This window comes from Urocitellus parryii, chromosome 4, assembly GCF_045843805.1.
Source record: "Urocitellus parryii isolate mUroPar1 chromosome 4, mUroPar1.hap1, whole genome shotgun sequence".
Lineage (NCBI taxonomy): Eukaryota > Metazoa > Chordata > Mammalia > Rodentia > Sciuridae > Urocitellus > Urocitellus parryii.
In genome coordinates, this window is record NC_135534.1 from 141,726,153 (window position 1) to 141,743,451 (window position 17,299).

At 36.7% G+C, this 17,299-nt stretch overlaps 1 protein-coding gene and 1 non-coding gene across 2 annotated transcripts in view; both read right to left on the reverse strand.

The window, feature by feature from the left end:
* Positions 1–41: 41 nt before the first annotated feature.
* On the reverse strand, positions 42–115 carry Trnap-ugg (transfer RNA proline (anticodon UGG)). The gene has a single exon. It is a non-coding gene; the product is annotated as a tRNA-Pro (tRNA).
* Positions 116–5,648: 5,533 nt separating this feature from the next.
* The window catches only part of Mamdc2 (MAM domain containing 2), a 162,956-nt gene continuing 151,305 nt past the window's right edge, over positions 5,649–17,299 (reverse strand). Inside the window, exons 12-14 of the mRNA XM_026389255.2 lie at positions 13,959–14,218; positions 6,717–6,801; positions 5,649–6,539 (exon numbers count right to left, since the gene is read on the reverse strand). Coding sequence (XP_026245040.2) covers positions 6,475–6,539; positions 6,717–6,801; positions 13,959–14,218 — 410 coding nt within the window. The 3' untranslated portion in view covers positions 5,649–6,474. The remainder of the gene's footprint in view (positions 6,540–6,716; positions 6,802–13,958; positions 14,219–17,299) is intronic.

Here is a 17,299-nt window from a genome sequence, read left to right on the forward strand (position 1 = left end):
TGATACTTTATTTATTTATTTATTTATTTATTTATTTATTTATGTAGTGCTGGGGATTGAACCCAGGGCCTTTTGCATCCAAGGCAAGCACTCTACCAACTGAGCTATATCCCCAGCCCTCTTTTGATACTTTATTATTGATATATTTAATTTTATTTATTTTTTATTCTCTTATAGTTCATCCATCTTTTCATCTTAGTTGAACTTAAAATCTGTTTTGATATCCTATAATTTCATAATAACTTTCTAGGCATGGACTGATTTTTATTTATAGCTCTCAGAATTACTTGAACTTTGTGATCTTGATTATTTTCATCTATAACCAATTCTGAAATAGTAGCAAATATTCTCCCTTTGAATAATTACTTTCTCCCATTCTATCTTTCTGGAATTCTTATTTTAATATATTGGGCTTTTATTCTTTCTCTTTTTAATATTTTTCACTTCTCATGTATGTATTATATGTCAAAATACATTCTGCTGTCATGTATGACTACTAAAAAAAATAAAAATAAATAAAAATAAATCGTATGGTAAAATATATATATATATATATATTTTTTTTTTTTCACTTCTTCATTCCTCTGTATTGCATTTTGATTTATTACCTTATATTCCAGTTCAGTTCACCAGTTCTATTAGATATTCTAATTGATTGTTTGCCTTTCGACTGATATTTTTCATTGACACTACACACACACACAAACACACAAACATAATTTTCCTTTTAAAAATCGACTTGCTTTTCCATATAATATTGGCTTTTGTTATGTGTTCATTTTTTTACCCCTCTAAATAAGCAAACATTCTTGAGAAGATATAAACAGGAAGTTGGATTTAGCATGATAAATCTTGCTAGGGGTAAGTAGGTTGTACAGAAGAAACGTTGGCAATAGCTAGAGTAGGAAGAACAAAGAGGAATATATTGCCCAACTACTGAGTAAAATGAGTCTGATACTGCTAGTAATAAAGAAAAAAAAACGATAAAAATGACAAGATTATATGGTTGCTTTATCCTTAAGATGGCACTATAAACTCACAATTTCTTTGTAGAAAAAGAATACATAAAAATAACTGGGATTTATCTGAAATTTCACTGAAACTTTAAAATATAAACTAGAATGGCTTTTGTTTGTGGGAGGCTATTCTAAGTGCTTGGATGTATGTTTCTGATTTTAACTTTATAGTAACCTTAAGAAGTAGGTACAAATATTTGCCCCATTTTGCAGATAAGGAAAAAGAGAGGATGTCTAAATGACTTGCTTTCACTTACACAGTTATGAGATTTAATCAGAGACAACCTGAATTCAGAAACCATGTACTTAATCAACATTCTCTATTTCCTCTTATAGTAATCCACACATTGAAAATGCAGGAACATTAGCATCAGCAGTTATGAAAACTCATTTCTTTCCCAGTTCTGGTTAAGTTATATGGAAAATGTGTCTCTTGCATGGGAAGGAGAAAACAAGAAGCCCAGTTCTCAGCCCTCAGAGTGAGAGAAGAAAACATCAGGGAATCCGCAACATGGGTATAATTGGTCTCTGCTGGTTCTCTTTGCTTTTCCCAGACTGCCGCCAGGAAATTACCCTGCCCTCCTGGGTCAGCTGCCCCTTCTAGGCCTTTCCATAGCTTCATGGGCACAGTGTATTTAACATTCAGAATTGTGCTTATTAGCTTATATTTTTATTTTTTTCCTTGTTAATCTGTGAGCAACTTTGCAATCTCCATGTTTGGTAGAATGCTCAACATAAATTTTTCAAGAAATCTTTGGGGGCTGGGGTTGAAGCTCAATGGTAGAGTACTTGTCTAGTATGTGCAAAGCCCTGGGTTTGAGCCCCTGTGCCACAAAAACAAACAAAAATTTTTTTGTTGCACCCTTTCTTCTTCCATATTAAGCTAGAACCTGCATCTGAAGCACTATATTCTCAGTATCTTCTTCCTTCCCTTCTATACATAATCTCCAACCCAGATAGCAAATTATAGGACAGAAAGAAATCTGTGTGAGAAAGCAGTCTCTATTTGAAGCACTTGAATATTTAGATGCTGCTGAGAATAGAAAGAAATGCAAACATAGACTTAAATTGTTAAGCAATACCTATTAACTAGTATACCTTCTCCTCAGGCATTTCTAAACCTACGTAAATTATACAGTGCTTTACCATCCATCCATATTTTCATCCAGGTAAAATATAGTTAAGATGAATGCCAAGAGCAACCTGGAAAGGGAAGAGAACCATCAAAAAATTGAATCCTGCAGAAGGAGCATAGACGATCGAAGATGAGATAATGAGCTCACTTTCTACCTTCTCTTTTCTCTTCTACAAATGTCAGGTTGTTTCTTAGCAACAGGTAGCGAGCATTATCTCTTTTGGGCTGGGGTTGTGGCTCAGAGGTAGAGGGCTCACCTAACATGTGTGAGGCACTGGGTTCGATCCTCAGCAACATATAAAGTAAAATAAAGACATTGTGTTCACCTATAACTAAAAAATAATTATGTATATTTTTAAATTACCTCTTTCTTTTCTGCCCTAAGTCAATACTTAGCACTCCAACTCCCACTTATTTTCCCCCAACTGTTAAAGCTCATATCACAAATAGTATTCTTAGTTTGATGAAGTTTAGAGCGATTTTGATAGCTTGTAAATCTTCTTGAAAGAGGGAGTCTTGGGACCTTTGGCTGGATTTTAAATCTATATTGGGGATGCAGTTGGTAGGAGAGCTGGCAGGTTCTGATCAGAAAACAGGTTTGGGAGTACAACAGACCTATGTTAAAATCCAGGCCCTACATCAGTTCCTGATCTCAGATAAATTTAGTTTCCCTGCTTGTAATATGGAACTATCACTATTATCTTCTTCATGGGCTGTTGCCAGGATTAAATGAATGAAATCATATGAAGCTCTTTGCACAGTATCAGAAAATAGTAAGTATTCAACACATCACAGCTGAAGGATTATTACTATGGATTTATGTTACCATCAAGAAGGCTGAGGAAATAGTAACAAAAACACATGGTATTGGCACCAAAACAGACTGGTAGACCAATGGTACAGAATAGAGGACACAGAGACTAACCCTCATAATTACAGTTATCTTATGTTAGACAAACAATGTACATTGGGGAAAAGATAGCCTCTTCAACAAATGGTGCTAGGAAAATTGGAAATCCATATGCAATAAAATGAAATTAAACCCCCATTTCACACCATCCACAAAACTCAATTTAAAGTGGATCAGGGACCTGGGAATTAAACACTGCATCTATTAGAAGAAAAAGTAGGAACAAATCTCCATCATGACAAATTAGGCCCTAACTTCTGTAATAAGACATCTACAGCACAAGAATTAATAATAAGACTCCTATAGTACAAGAATCAATAAATGGGATGGATTCAAACTAAAAAGCTTCTTCTCAGCAGAAGAAACAATCAGGTGAATAGAAAGCCTACTAATTGGGAACAAATTTTTACCACACACACATCAGATACAGCACTAATCTCTAGGAAATATAAAGAACCCCAAAATCTTAACATCAAAAAAGCAAATAACCCAATCAATAAATGGGCCAAGGAACTGAACAGACACTTCTTAGAAGAAGATATACAATCAATCAACAAATATATGAAAAAATATTCAATATCTTTAGCAATTAGGGAAATGCAAATCAAACTATTCTAAGATTTCATCTCACTCTAGTCAGAATGGCAGCTATTAAGAACACAGACAACAATAAGTGTTGGTGGGGATGTGGGGAAAAAGGCACACTCATACATTGCTGGTGGGACTGCAAATTGATGCAGCCAATATGGAAAGCAGTATGGAGAATCCTTAGAAAACTGGGAATGAAACCACCACTTGACCCAGCTATCCCACTCCTCGGTCTTTATCCAATGAACTTATAAACAGCATACTATAGGTACACAGCCACATTAATGTTTATAGCAGCACAATTCACAATAGCTAAACTGTGGAACTAACCTAGATGCCATTCAGTAGATGAATGGATAAAGAAAATGTGATACACACACACACACACACACACACACACACACACACACACAATGGAATATTACTCAGCATTAAATGAAAATAAAATCATGGCATTTGCAGGTAAATGAACGAAGCTGGAGAATATAATGCTAAGTGAAGTTCACCAATCCTAAAACATGATGAATGTTTTCTCTGATTTAAGGATGTTGATTCATAATGTGGTGGTGGTGGGGTGCATGTGAGGATTAAATGAACTCTAGATAGGGCAAAGGGGAGGGAGTGGAAGGGAGCAGGTATGGGGATAGGAAAGACCGTGGAATGAGATGGACATCATTACCCTAAGTACATGTATGAAGACACAAATGGTGTGACTATACTTTATGTACAACCAGAGATATGTGTAATAAGAATTGTAATGCTTTCTTCTGACACATATAACAAATTAAAATAAAACATAAAATAATAAAAAAAGAAGGCTAGGGAATGACTTCACTCATTTATTACAGATTATAAACTTCTTGCTAAGCATCCAGATACACCTGTTAGGTCTTTGAGACCTGATCCACATTTCTTTATTCAGCAAACATAATTATAACTCTGGACAGAACTAATGTTTTGAGGGAATTATGCCACCTAAATTGGTCAACATCTTGAAATTTTCCCCAAAGTTTCCACTTTGTTTAGAGATTCTACCCATGGCTAATTAATCATTATGAGTAGAAAGGAGTTGATTCATTGAATTTTGTTTTATTATAAAATAAATTTATTTTCTCCATAAATCTCGTGATATTTATTTTGCATGGTTCAATATTTCTTTTGCTTTCCAAGTAATGTGACAATAAGAGCAGTATAATACTCTGAATAGACCAGTGTAAGGGTTTTGATGCTCTTGAGTGGAAAAACCTCCCAACTCCATGTAAGTAATGAACTTCTAGACACTCAAAGTCATAGGAGCTGAGTCTTAAGTTATTCTACTTTATAGCTGTGGGATCTTAAGTAATTTCTTTACTGTTTGATACTGTTTTCTTATCTGTGAAAAGAGCCAATATTTACATCTTGAGGGATCACAGAAAAATTAAACTCATTCATTCATTCATAAAACAATGCCTTTTTTTCTCAGAACCTACTAAATACCATATATCTTCCTGGGTTCTATGAATGGAAAAATAAAACATCAAGAATTCTTACTCTTATAGAGTATATTTGAGATAAAATTTGGGAAAAATTTGAGATTCCTTATGCAAAATAAAACACTCTTGGGCTGGGGGCAGAGCTCAGTGATAGAGCACTTGTCTAGCTGCATGAGGCCCTGGGCTCAATTGCTACTACAGTCAAAACAACAACAACAACAACAAAACCCCACTCTTTAAAAGTTAATTATTATATCATTGATGCAATATTTATGTCACTATAAAAACTTAAGAACATTTAATTGTGGCAGAATAGAGATTCAAATTAGAAAGTGCAGTTACATAATGAAGATATTCTGATAAAGAAAAATAATACAGAAATGAGTCAGTTACTAATGAAAGATTTTTCAAATTATCTTTTATTAGGTAATTTATGATTTCACAACAGCTGTATTAATACACAAACATATATAATATATACAATTTTCCAATCAGGTAAATAAAAAGCAGTAGTTTAGTATATCTGATTGAATTCATATTACTCAAAACCTTACCAAAACATTTGTTACAAAAATCAGTCAAATTGTTGAACAAATTTATAAAAATTATTGGATGTGTGTACATAAAAAATTTCAAGCTTGCTTTATTAAAAAAAAGAGTGCAATTTCTATCCATGTGCTCATAGTGACTTTCAAAGGTAGTTTAAAGGGAAAAAAAAGAAGGTAGCATAACTTGTAATACAGCATTAATTAATACTGACTTACCCTGGGATTTCAAGAAAGATCCTTTGTTATCACATATGGTGAAAAATATTAAAAATTAATGCTCCATTTCTATGAATAAAACATAGAAAATAAGACTTCATTTTTCCTGTCTAACTTGTTTCCATGGAAAACTGCATTCATTCTGCAGATATTACTGATACCCCACATTATTTACTTTAAAAATGTTGATGATCTACTTGAAATTCAAATAAAACCCCACAAAACCTATTCTCTCAATACATTCACTGAATGCAGATTTAAGTGAGCACACTCATTTTGATTGTGCCCTTTATTTGAATACTTTAAAATGACTATAAGCACATTTGTATTTTAACTGGTACCAAAATTAAGATGAATGATCTATTCAAAACCAACAGCCTGTACTCCTAGTAACAGTTGTCAAATGCAAGGAAAAAAATAAAAAGCCCTGAGTCAGTATTTTTTTTGCAAAAGTAATGAAAAGAATTGCTCTGAAGTCATCTTATAACTTATAAAATGATTAAGACCGTCCAGTATTCATTTGTTTCATTTTCATTTTGATTGAAGAGAGGTACAACTTTTGTCTGATTAATCCAATTCAGATCATGTTTTAATACTCAATTGCATTTAAATCCTCAGAATATCCTGATGATTGTTGAGTTGTATCTTCTACTTCTGTCAGGAAAGACATAGAAAAAAATGTTTTTCTCTTCTTATTATAGAAAAACAATATTTAATTGTAGTTTTATCATTTAAGACTATATTGGATATAGTCTTATATCGTCTTATATATAGTCTTGATTGAAAAATCTTTTTTCAATCAAGCTTCTATAACTGGGAAAATATTATTACCTGTACAGGCTCCTGCCTGAAATTTAACATCATCAATAGCAATATCACTTCTTATTGATGCTCCCCGAATGGCTTCAAAAATTATCTGAAAAATAATTGAATTTGAATTTAGAAATAGAGTAATCCTGATATAACTATGTTGGTCAGGGAAAGTTCAAGTTTTGTGGGTCTAAAGGCGTAGGTAGTTCTTGGGGACCTCTATAAGGAAAATGGTACAAAATTAGAAATTCAAATTTAGGTACTTTAGTTAATTTGGAATTTAAAGACATTTTCAATAAATTACTGGACCCTTGGAGATTGAGATCCCATGCTCACCACCCCCCTTCTTTTGGCATTGGGGATTGAACCCATGGGGGCTCCACCACTGAGCTACATCCCCAGGGGTCCCCTACTCCCATGCTGCCTTTTAAATTTGAAATAGGGTCTCACTAATTTGCCCAGGTTGGCCTTGAACTTGCCATTCTTCTGCTTTAGCCTCTGAGTCCCTGGGATTACAGGCATGTGCCATCACACTTGGCTCTGATCCCTTTGTTCCCCAGAAATGCTTACCAAAAAATGCTTCCCAGTGCTTACTTGGGTCCCTCTTCCCATTTAGAAGCTCTATTTCTAGAACCTCCCAGCACCCACATGGCCTATGAAAGTGAGAGGCCCTGAAGCTTAAATTTCTTTAGGCTCTCCATAAATCTTCCTTTGATACCGGTACTTTGCAAAAAGACTTAGTATGACTGTATATACACACTTATAAACAGAAAAGCATAATAATTAAATTTACCAAAATAGAATGGTTCATTTATCATGTAAATTACCAACTATCAAAGACACAGATCAAGGAGAAGAGGGAATAATGTCATGACTTTAGAGTCTGAGCAGAAAATAACTGATCAAATATTCTTGTTCTAGGAAAAATAGATTACCAGCTCTAAGGTTGCCCCCAACAATGGTTAATAAACTACTCATTACTTCAAGAAGATTTGTTGGTAATGAAAATTGTTCATAAGACATATTTGCTCTACTCATTTTATGAACAAATGACTTCTCATTGGACTAGTTAATGATTTAAATTAAATAAAAAAGAATGCCCTTAAACTAATTTCATTAAACCTCTTTAAATTAAATAAGAATATAAATTGAATAATTAACATGTTTTTGAAATTAATGACTTAAAATAGCTTTAGTGACAGACAAAGCAAACCAATGACTAATAAGAATTCTAGGGACATAAGCTGTGCTGGTTAATTTTAAAGGTCAACTTGACTGGGGTAAAGATACCCAGATAGCTGGTAAAGCATTATTTCTGGGTATGTCTGTCAGACTGTTTCTAAAAGAGATTGGCATTTGAATCAGTGGACTAAGTAAGAAGAATATACCCTTACCCAGTGTGGGTCAGCAACATCCAATCTATTGAAGGCTCAGATAGAACAAAAAATAGATTCATTCTTTCTTCTGGATCTGGGACACCCATCTTCTGCTGCCTTTGGACATCAGAAGCGCAGGCTTTCAGGCTTTTGGACTCTGAGGCTTACACTAGCAGCCTCCCAGGTTTTCAGGCCTTCTGTCTCAGTCTAAGAGTTATACTATTGGCTCCTTTAGTTTTCAGGCTTCAGATTTGGATTAAGCTATGATTTCCTGGTCCTCTAACTTGCAGATGATATATCATTGGGGATTTTCAACCTCTGTAATTGCACAAGCCAATTCCTAAATGATAAATCCCTTCCCATCTGTTTCTCTGTTTGGTTCTGTTTCTCTAGAGAACAGTCGTTGAAACACAACCCTAAACAAGAATCCGTATAAATGGCAAGACAAGGTGGAGAAATGTTCTAACACATTTAGATGGGAGGACATATAAATGAAGTTAATAAACATTTTGGTTTTCTGAACAACAAAATCTGTTTTTTGACCTCTGAGTCTGCAGTGAAAAATGTAACAGACAAATTTTGATGAAATTATATTCTGAATAATATGTGATTTTGCCAAACACTTGATTTCATATGACCCTCTCCTTTGAATTTTCTTAACACTTCAGTGATGACAATTTTACACCACTGATTTCACTGTTATATTTATAGATATGTAGGAGTATCTTATCTCTCTCTCTTTTCCCTACAATGATGTTGAGATTCACTTGTCATATCTTTATGCTTTAGAACTAACAAAATCTATCTGGTAGCAGCTAATGAACAAATATTTATTTATAGAATAAACACAATGAATATAGTATTAAATTTCCTTGGTTCTCAAATTGTGGGGCAGACACACTCAAGTACATTCACAAGAGTGCTCTGGGATAGTTTGAAATTTAATGGGAAACACAGCAATATTCAACATGTAGCAAACACTGTATGAACTACTAGTTCACAGTCATTCAAAGATTCAACATTAGACTGATCTATATTCCCTTTGATAACATCTTATCTTTATAGAGCTATGGTTTTGGAAGATGCTATAATTAAAGGAAGCACTATGTAAAAATCAGTGTAGAACATTAAATGAAGGTGGCATAATGATCTTCTTTCAAAGTTTGAGAAGTTGTACAATGCCCGACAAGTATGCATATGCTATTAATAAATAATTGAGGTAATTTAAGAATAGATAAAAATATTTTTTCTTTTAATTTAAGTATTTTTTTTAACAAATAAGTTATCAGAACATAAATACGTATGAAGTTGTTTGGACTTAGGTAATTAATAAATTGAACCATTAGGTATATCTTTTGGTGTAGGGGAACGGGGAGAAATTACCAAGATGATAGGAATTATGAACAAAATTATTTGGAGACTAGGCTCTCAACTGAGTACCTGGCACAAAGGAATTCCTAGTAAATGTTAGGCAGTATAATTAACAATAAGACTGATGTAAATACTTCAGTGAGCTGAGAATTTGTCCAACACTTTGTTTCAATGACAACAAAATTTAAGAAACAACAGAGGAAAACACCCGAAAGCAGAGGGAAATAATAATCAGGGAATCCAAAGGAGATGAAATGAGTTTGTGTTTTTTTTTTTTTTTAAAGAGACAGTGAGAGTGGAGAGGGGGGGAGAGAGAGAGAGAGAGAGAGAGAGAGAATTTTTAATATTTATTTCTTAGTTCTCGGCGGACACAACATCTTTGTTGGTATGTGGTGCTGAGGATCGAACCCGGGCCGCACGCATGCCAGGCGAGCGCGCTACCGCTGAGCCACATCCCCAGCCCGAGTTTGTGTTTTTGATCAATAGCGAGTCAGGTTTTGCTTAGCTCCTTAATAAATCCCTTAGGAAGGAACATGATGAAAAATTTGTCATTTGATGTATTTTCTCCACAATGATAATCTGAAGACTGGCCCGTCTTTGGGAGGCCACCCATATATTTACCCGAAAGGGAACAGTCTCAAGTGGCAGCAATGCAATAGGACTCTTAAAAACTACACCTGTCTGGCTTCACTCATGATGTGCACATTTACTTCCTTTAGCTCCATTTTCTTCCTTGAACTCCAGTCTCGTATCTACTGTTTACTTGACACATCCACTGGATTTCTAACAGACATAAGAAACTTAACATGTCCAATATAAACAAAACCTATCAACTTCTCTCATGCGCACAAGTGTTCTTACTCCTCCAGATGTACTCTCCCTAGCATTCCTTATCTCCATAAATAGCATAGACATTCACTGTAGCAATTGCTCAGGCCCAAAACTTTAAAGTCATCTTGACTCTTCTCTGTCTGAAACTCCACATTCTATACTTAAGTTGTCCTGGAAGCTTCTGATGACATCTCACCCCCGCTACCAAGTATACTTCTCACACAGTAGCTGGAGTGATTGTTTCAAAAATATAATTCAGATCCTATTACCATAAAGGCATCTTACAGCTACCTATTGCTCTTGAAATAATTTCAAACTCTTTGTCATACCCTCCAAGGACTTCCATGATTATTTTAAAGCCCTTTGACTTTGTCACCTGATTGGTTTGGTCTCTTTCTCCTCCTCTGCTTTAAATTAATATTATTTTATTTTATTGTGCAGTGGTGGGGATTGAACTCAGAGCCTCATGCATGCTAGTAAGTGTTCTACCATTTCTATATCCCAGCCCTTCATATTATTATTCATGGACACATTATCATTGCATGCCTTCATAGGGAACAATATGTTTTAATATATGCATACATTTTGGAATGATCAAATCAAGAAGATTAACATATTTGCTGTATACATTTTTTTGCAGTGAGACCTTTGCAATTTACTCTCTTATTTTGAGATATGCAATATGTTACTATTGACTATATAGCCACCCTACTGTGCAAACAGATCACTAAAATCATTCCTCCTATTTACCGGAAACTTTATAACCTTTGACTAAGGACTTCTCATTCTTTTCCCTCCCCCTACCTACCATGCCTCATGGAACTGTCATTCTACTCTATTTCTAGGAGTTCAACTTGACTTACTGTCACCTTGTGCTACATTATATATTTTTGGCTTATATTTTTTTTACCTGTATCCCACTAGAATATAAACTCCAAAAAGACAAGAAATTTATCTGTTCTATTTATTGTAGAATCCTTAGCACAGAACAGCAAGTGGCCAAAAAATATTTATTAAAAATGAGATATTTTACCTCCAAACTACTGGAACTCAGTCTAGATGCCTAATCTAGCTATTAAGAATACCAATTCTGTTGTGATAATATGAATTAGAAACTAGGGAAATTTGAGAGGGAATATAGTTTGAGAAATAAGAATAATACCTTTTATAATATAATATGATCATGTTTTCAAAGCCCCTTCACACAAATAAGCTCACTTGACTCCAATTCTATCTGTGGTAATGTCAGCAAGGCAGGAATTATTTTCTCATTTTGAAAATGTATGAATGATCTCACAAGGATAAAATTTGTCCAAGATCACCCAGAGCTTGTGATCTTAAGGCAATGATGATATTTTGGAACTTCTGTGAAGGCAGGAAGTACAGAACAGTGCCTTATAGAACTAGGCAGATCTGGGTTCAAGCTCTTGCCTGGCCACCTACCAACATTTACTCTTCCCCATCTGCAAAATAGAGCAATAGGATCAATGGAAGGAATGTATGTATAACAGCATTGCAAGTGCCCAGCATACAGAAGATGGCTACTCTATGTGCACATGTGTGTTTGAATTTCATTAGACCCTAGGATGCTTTGGAGCACCCAGTTCAGCCCAGTTCCCCTGCAGTCGTCTGGGATTCCTGAGGGAATCACTAAGTCCAGAGAAGATTCAAGTCTGTTCCATTCTAAGCCAAGTGGGACAGTCTGGAGTCTTGCTTCCAGACTGTGAGCTGAAAATCTCTAGGGTCATTCGATACCCTTTGAACTCGAATATCCCAAGATGCCACTCCATCTCTCTGTCTATCTGCCCTTCTCTCTCTCTCTCTCTCTCTCTCTTTCTCTCTCTCTCTCTCTCTCTCTCTCTCTCTCTCTCACACACACACACACACACACACACACACACACACACATGACATTTAAAGTGACAAGCTACCAGCAGGTTTATGTGCAAGGCCCTGTGCCTGACCTCAGGGAAAATTTCCTATTTTCCAGAACTTAAATCTTACAGTACTTGTATATCAATATAACTTGGGAGTTTTGAAAATATCAATGCTGGACTGGCAGGTGTAGTTCAGTGTAGAGCACTTGCCTAGCATGCACGAGGGCTTGGAGCATTTTGCAATGCAGCATTGGAATGCAAAAAGAAGGAGGAGGAAGAGAAGGAGGAGTTTCAGTCAGAGTTTGGGTACCATCCCTAAAGATCCAGATTCATTTAATTCAGCATAGAGATTCTCTATCTTTTGCATGCATCAGAATCATGTGGGACGTCTTATTAAAACAGATTTTTTGGGTCCCAGAAATTCCCAAGTTTTTGATTCAGTACTTCTGAGGTGGAGCCTGAAAATTCGCATTTCAGGTGTACTTACATTTTAGTTATTGCTGATGCTGCATGATACCCGGATCACACTTCAAAAAACATGTGGTAAGGATAGAAGTATGAATGCTAGTAGCCTAACAAAATTGATCCATCATCTCTGAAGGATGGTCAATTAAGTTCCTGAGCAACCTACTTCCTTCTGTAATAGACATTGTATCACCATCAATATTATTCATAGAACTGTTATTCTTTACCAAGTTTCTAGACAGTTTATCCATGCTGAGCTAATTGGGCCTTTCTTAAATAATGGCCCATCTTCCTTCTGTCATTTGTTCTTTAACAATGCAGCACACTGGATGGCATTACAACCTGGCCACCTGAACTTCTGAAATTCTTTTAGATCTGTAAAAAATTAATTTTTGCTGTAAAGTGGTAACAAAATTAAACCCTTATTTTGGATTCCTCTTCCCAGGAAGATTTGGAATTTGGGCAGGCTAATGGCTAAGCTAGAGTGCTGGTCCAGGAGGTTTATTAGTCAGAAGCAAAGAGGGAGAAGAAGCTGGGAGCTTAGTTGGAAGTTACACTTGAGAATTCTACACAGCAATTTTAAGAACAATTAGGTGTCTGGAAGTTATTTCCTCAATGTTTTCTGGGGTTCTCATGGTAGTCAGGTAAAATTGGGGGCTGTCAAAAGGCAGTTGCTGCTCTCTAGCAGAGACTGGCTGCCTAGCCCCATCTATTAGAATTCAAAAGGCTTTTTCCCATTGCTGCCCAGACTCCTTTATGATCAAGATCACCTAGAACAGAAGTCTTCTTTAGCAACTAGAGGACCTAGAGGGAGACCCAGGGCTTGAAATCAAGGCTCAGTTTCTTTCATATCAATCCACTGATAGGATCAGAGGCTTAAAAACACTTATTCTGGACCATACATACTCTTAAATAGAAGCTTAAAACAAAACCCTTACATGCATGTGGGTAGAGGAATAAAAGATGCAGCTGCAACAACTAATTAGGCAACACCATATTTAGAAGGAAAGGAGATTTCGTTTTGGAGGTTTATAGGACACATGAAAATATACTTGACATTCATAATGTACTAAGATAAAAATAGATAACACTTTCATGATTGAATTGCAGAAAAATCACTTTATGCATAAATATCCTAAGCTTTCTCTCCCTGTCTAATTTCTCAATCACTTCTTAGATTTAATCAACATAGAGGCTAATCATGTTTACTCTTAAACGAATCTTCCCTTATCTATGACCTTGAGAAAGGACAAAATATTCTCTTTGATAATGAGAAAAAGGAGAAACATCAGAAGCTTACATGCATGTTTTCCCTCGCTTGAACCTTATCTCTTTTGGCTTACCTGGTGTTGCTGCATACAGCTGTACTCAATCAGCGCTCGGAGCCAGGAAACGCTCTGCTCACCTCTTCTTCTCCATAAAAGCGACTCTTCACTGTCTTCTTCTTTCTTCAAGTAAACACTCAGCAGGCCAGTCCCTGCTCCATACATGTGGTAGAAGAAGGTCAAGCAGTGTTTTCCAGGGATGCCTCGCAGAGGCTTGGACCGGAGATGTGCTTTTTGTCCATACACCATATGGGAGGCCTCGATGTACATGTAGTAGCCTTGAGAGAAATGCAAAGTGGGTATTGTTAAAAAGGACACAAATCACATTTTCTTCTTTTGTAGTGTACCTGGAAACATGGACAACTTCACTGCCGTACTGAGAATGGGTTTTATATTCTGGAGAATGTATATCCTAGGAGAATAAATATGCTAAAAGAATTAGACCATAAAATGATATTATGGGGGGGTGACCCAGGGGCATTTTATGAGCTACATCCCCAGTCCTTTTTTAATTTGAAACAGGTTCTCATTAAGCTGCTGAAGCCTCTCTAAGTTGTTGAGGCTGGTCTTGAATTTGCAATCCTCCTATCTCAGCATCCTGGGCAGCTGGGATTACAGGCATGCGTCACTGTAACTTGCCATAGAATAATTTTTAACTGAATAATTTATAATTCAGTTTAATTGGCAGGGGTAATTAACATATGAATGTTATATCACAAATATGATTAGCACATCAACATTTAGCTAACCAATTCATGGACAATATTCTAAATGTTTGTCTTCCCCCAATTCATCTGCCGAAATATTAACTCCCCAGTTGATATCCAGAGGAGGAAACACAGAGGTCATGAGGGCAATGCTCCCGTGAATGGTCTTAGTGCCTTTATAAGAGACTCCAGAGATTCACTCATCTCTTCCATCAAGTGGGGATTAAGAGAGAAGATGGCCATCTATGAAGAAACAGGTCCTTCCTAGACACCAGATCTACTGGCAACTTGATCTTAAACTTCTCAACTTCCAGAACTGTGATAAGTACCTTTCTGTTGTGTGTAAGCTGCTCAATCTATAATAATTTGTTAGAGTGGCCCAAACAGACTAAGATACAGCCTCACCCTAAAACCTACTGCACCCTTCTAGTTGCTCAGCCCCAAACTTGTGAGTCACGTGCCACTTTCCACCTAAGGGATTCCCATTGGCTCTCCCTTTGAAATATGTTCAGAAGCCAGTCACATCTCTTCTCACTGCCGCTACTGTCTCAGTCCAAACTACTATCATTTTTCCCCTGGACTAATGCAAAAGATTCCTGGCCACAAAAGTCGGCCTGCTTTTATCATCACCCCTTACAATCCAATCTCAACACAGTATCCATAGTGATCCTTCTAAAACAAAAGGTAAATCTTGCTATGCCTCTGTTCAAACCTTCCCTTGGTTCAGCTTTTCAGAGTTAAAAGCTGACGTCCTCAGTTAGGATTGTCTTTAGGGGCCTGGACAATCTGGCACCCATTCTTCTAACCTTGCTGGCTCTCACCACCTTTCACTGACTTACCTTTCTCCTTACTCACTCCAGTTGCTGTACTCTGCTTTCCCTAGAGATGCCACCTCAGGACCTTTGTATGTGCTAATCCTGGATCCTCCCACAGTTCTCATGTTTTACTCGGTCACCTCCTTTAAGTCTTTTCTCAGATATTACCTTTTCAATTATGCCTGTTCTGACTACAATATTAAAAATTGCTATTTCCTCATCTCCTACATCTTAATTTATTATGTTTTCCATAGCATATATTTGCCTCATAACATCCTATGTAATTTTCTTACTTTAATGTTTATCTGCCTTCCTCCTCTAGAACACACTAAGACAGAGATTTTTCCTCTTTAGTTCACTGCCATGTAACAATGTTTGAAAATGGAACATGGTAGATGCTTGAAAATATTTGCTGATGGGTGAATGAATGCAGTTTTTTTCACAGCTCTAAGCCATAAACCAGTTCAACCATTTCTAGAACACATGGTTCTGGGGATATAGTTTGCTGGTAGCAGGCCTTTCCCAGGCCCCTGAGGCCCAGCCCCCAGGTAGCAGGCCTTTCCCAGGCCCCTGAGGCCCAGTGCCCAGTTCTTTGTAATGCATGTCAAAGTGGCCAGCTCACTAGGCCATGAAAGCAGGCTTGCGGTTTTCCTGCTTGTCTGCCTGAGACATATGTGTTCCACAGGAACGCCAGGAACGTCTTGATCTTTTTCTGCTCTGGTGGACTCCCTGATAAGAGAAGTTTCAGTGTCTAACAATGGCAGATGTCGTAGCCGAATTTCTCCCCTCTCCCTCCCTTTTCTGAGTAATTTTCCACTCCTGCTGCTTGGGGGATATAAGGGGAGGATGTTAGTAATAAAGAGAGACTCCTGGATGAAGAACCTTGGTGTCCTGTGTATTTCTTAACCTCATCATCCCTCGCTGGACTCGGTTCCAGTTAGCCGGACGCGGCAATAGTTCAGTTGGTAGAGTGCTTGCCTCGCATGTACAAGGTCCCAGGTTCAATCCCCAGCACCACCAAAAAAAAAAAAAAAAAAAAAAAAAACCAATCTAGAACACTTGGCTTCACCAAGTGCACTCCTAATGTGTGAGGTCCTTGGAAGGAGACACACACTTGATTTGGACCCTCCAAGGCAAAACTAGACCAAATTCAAGCGTTTCCTCTTTTGAGACAGGATGTCACTAAGTTGCCCAAAACGAGTTCAGTTGTCCTCAAATTAGTTCCATACCATGTGAGATTTTTTTTTTTTAAATGAACATACATAACAGAGAGACAGGTGACCTAGAATTGTGTTTCCTTTAGTGATGACCGCAGTGTACACCTAGTAATCACAATATGGGGTCTTAACAGGTTATTCCGAGTTCCTGGAAGATTGGAAAACTCTCCATCACCTCTAGGATCATTTGATTGAATTCCTGCCTTGGTGAGTATAATACCCTCATTCATTCAGCCTTGAAAGGGAGCAGCTTCCTCCATGCCATCCCCTGTTTTTTGGACCATACACACCTCCACAGATGTGATTACTAAGGTCTATAATAATTTCAGTTCATTCACCTCTGAGTCTTGGTTTTGAGTTAGAAGCTATTAGCTAAGGTTTCCAGTTCCAGAGAATCCCTGTGTACCATGAAATACAAAAGAAAATCTGTACCATTTGACCTGGGAAACTGCTGCTTTTGGACGGCAAAGATTATGTGCCAATGAGAGTCCCTTGCTGGGGCACTGACACCAGTCTAGTTTTCTTGAATAGTGTCAGCCTTTGCAAATATTCTTCAGGATATAGTTTATATTTTAAGGATTCATGTATAAGGCAATTCTGATTTAGAGCAATCTGGACCA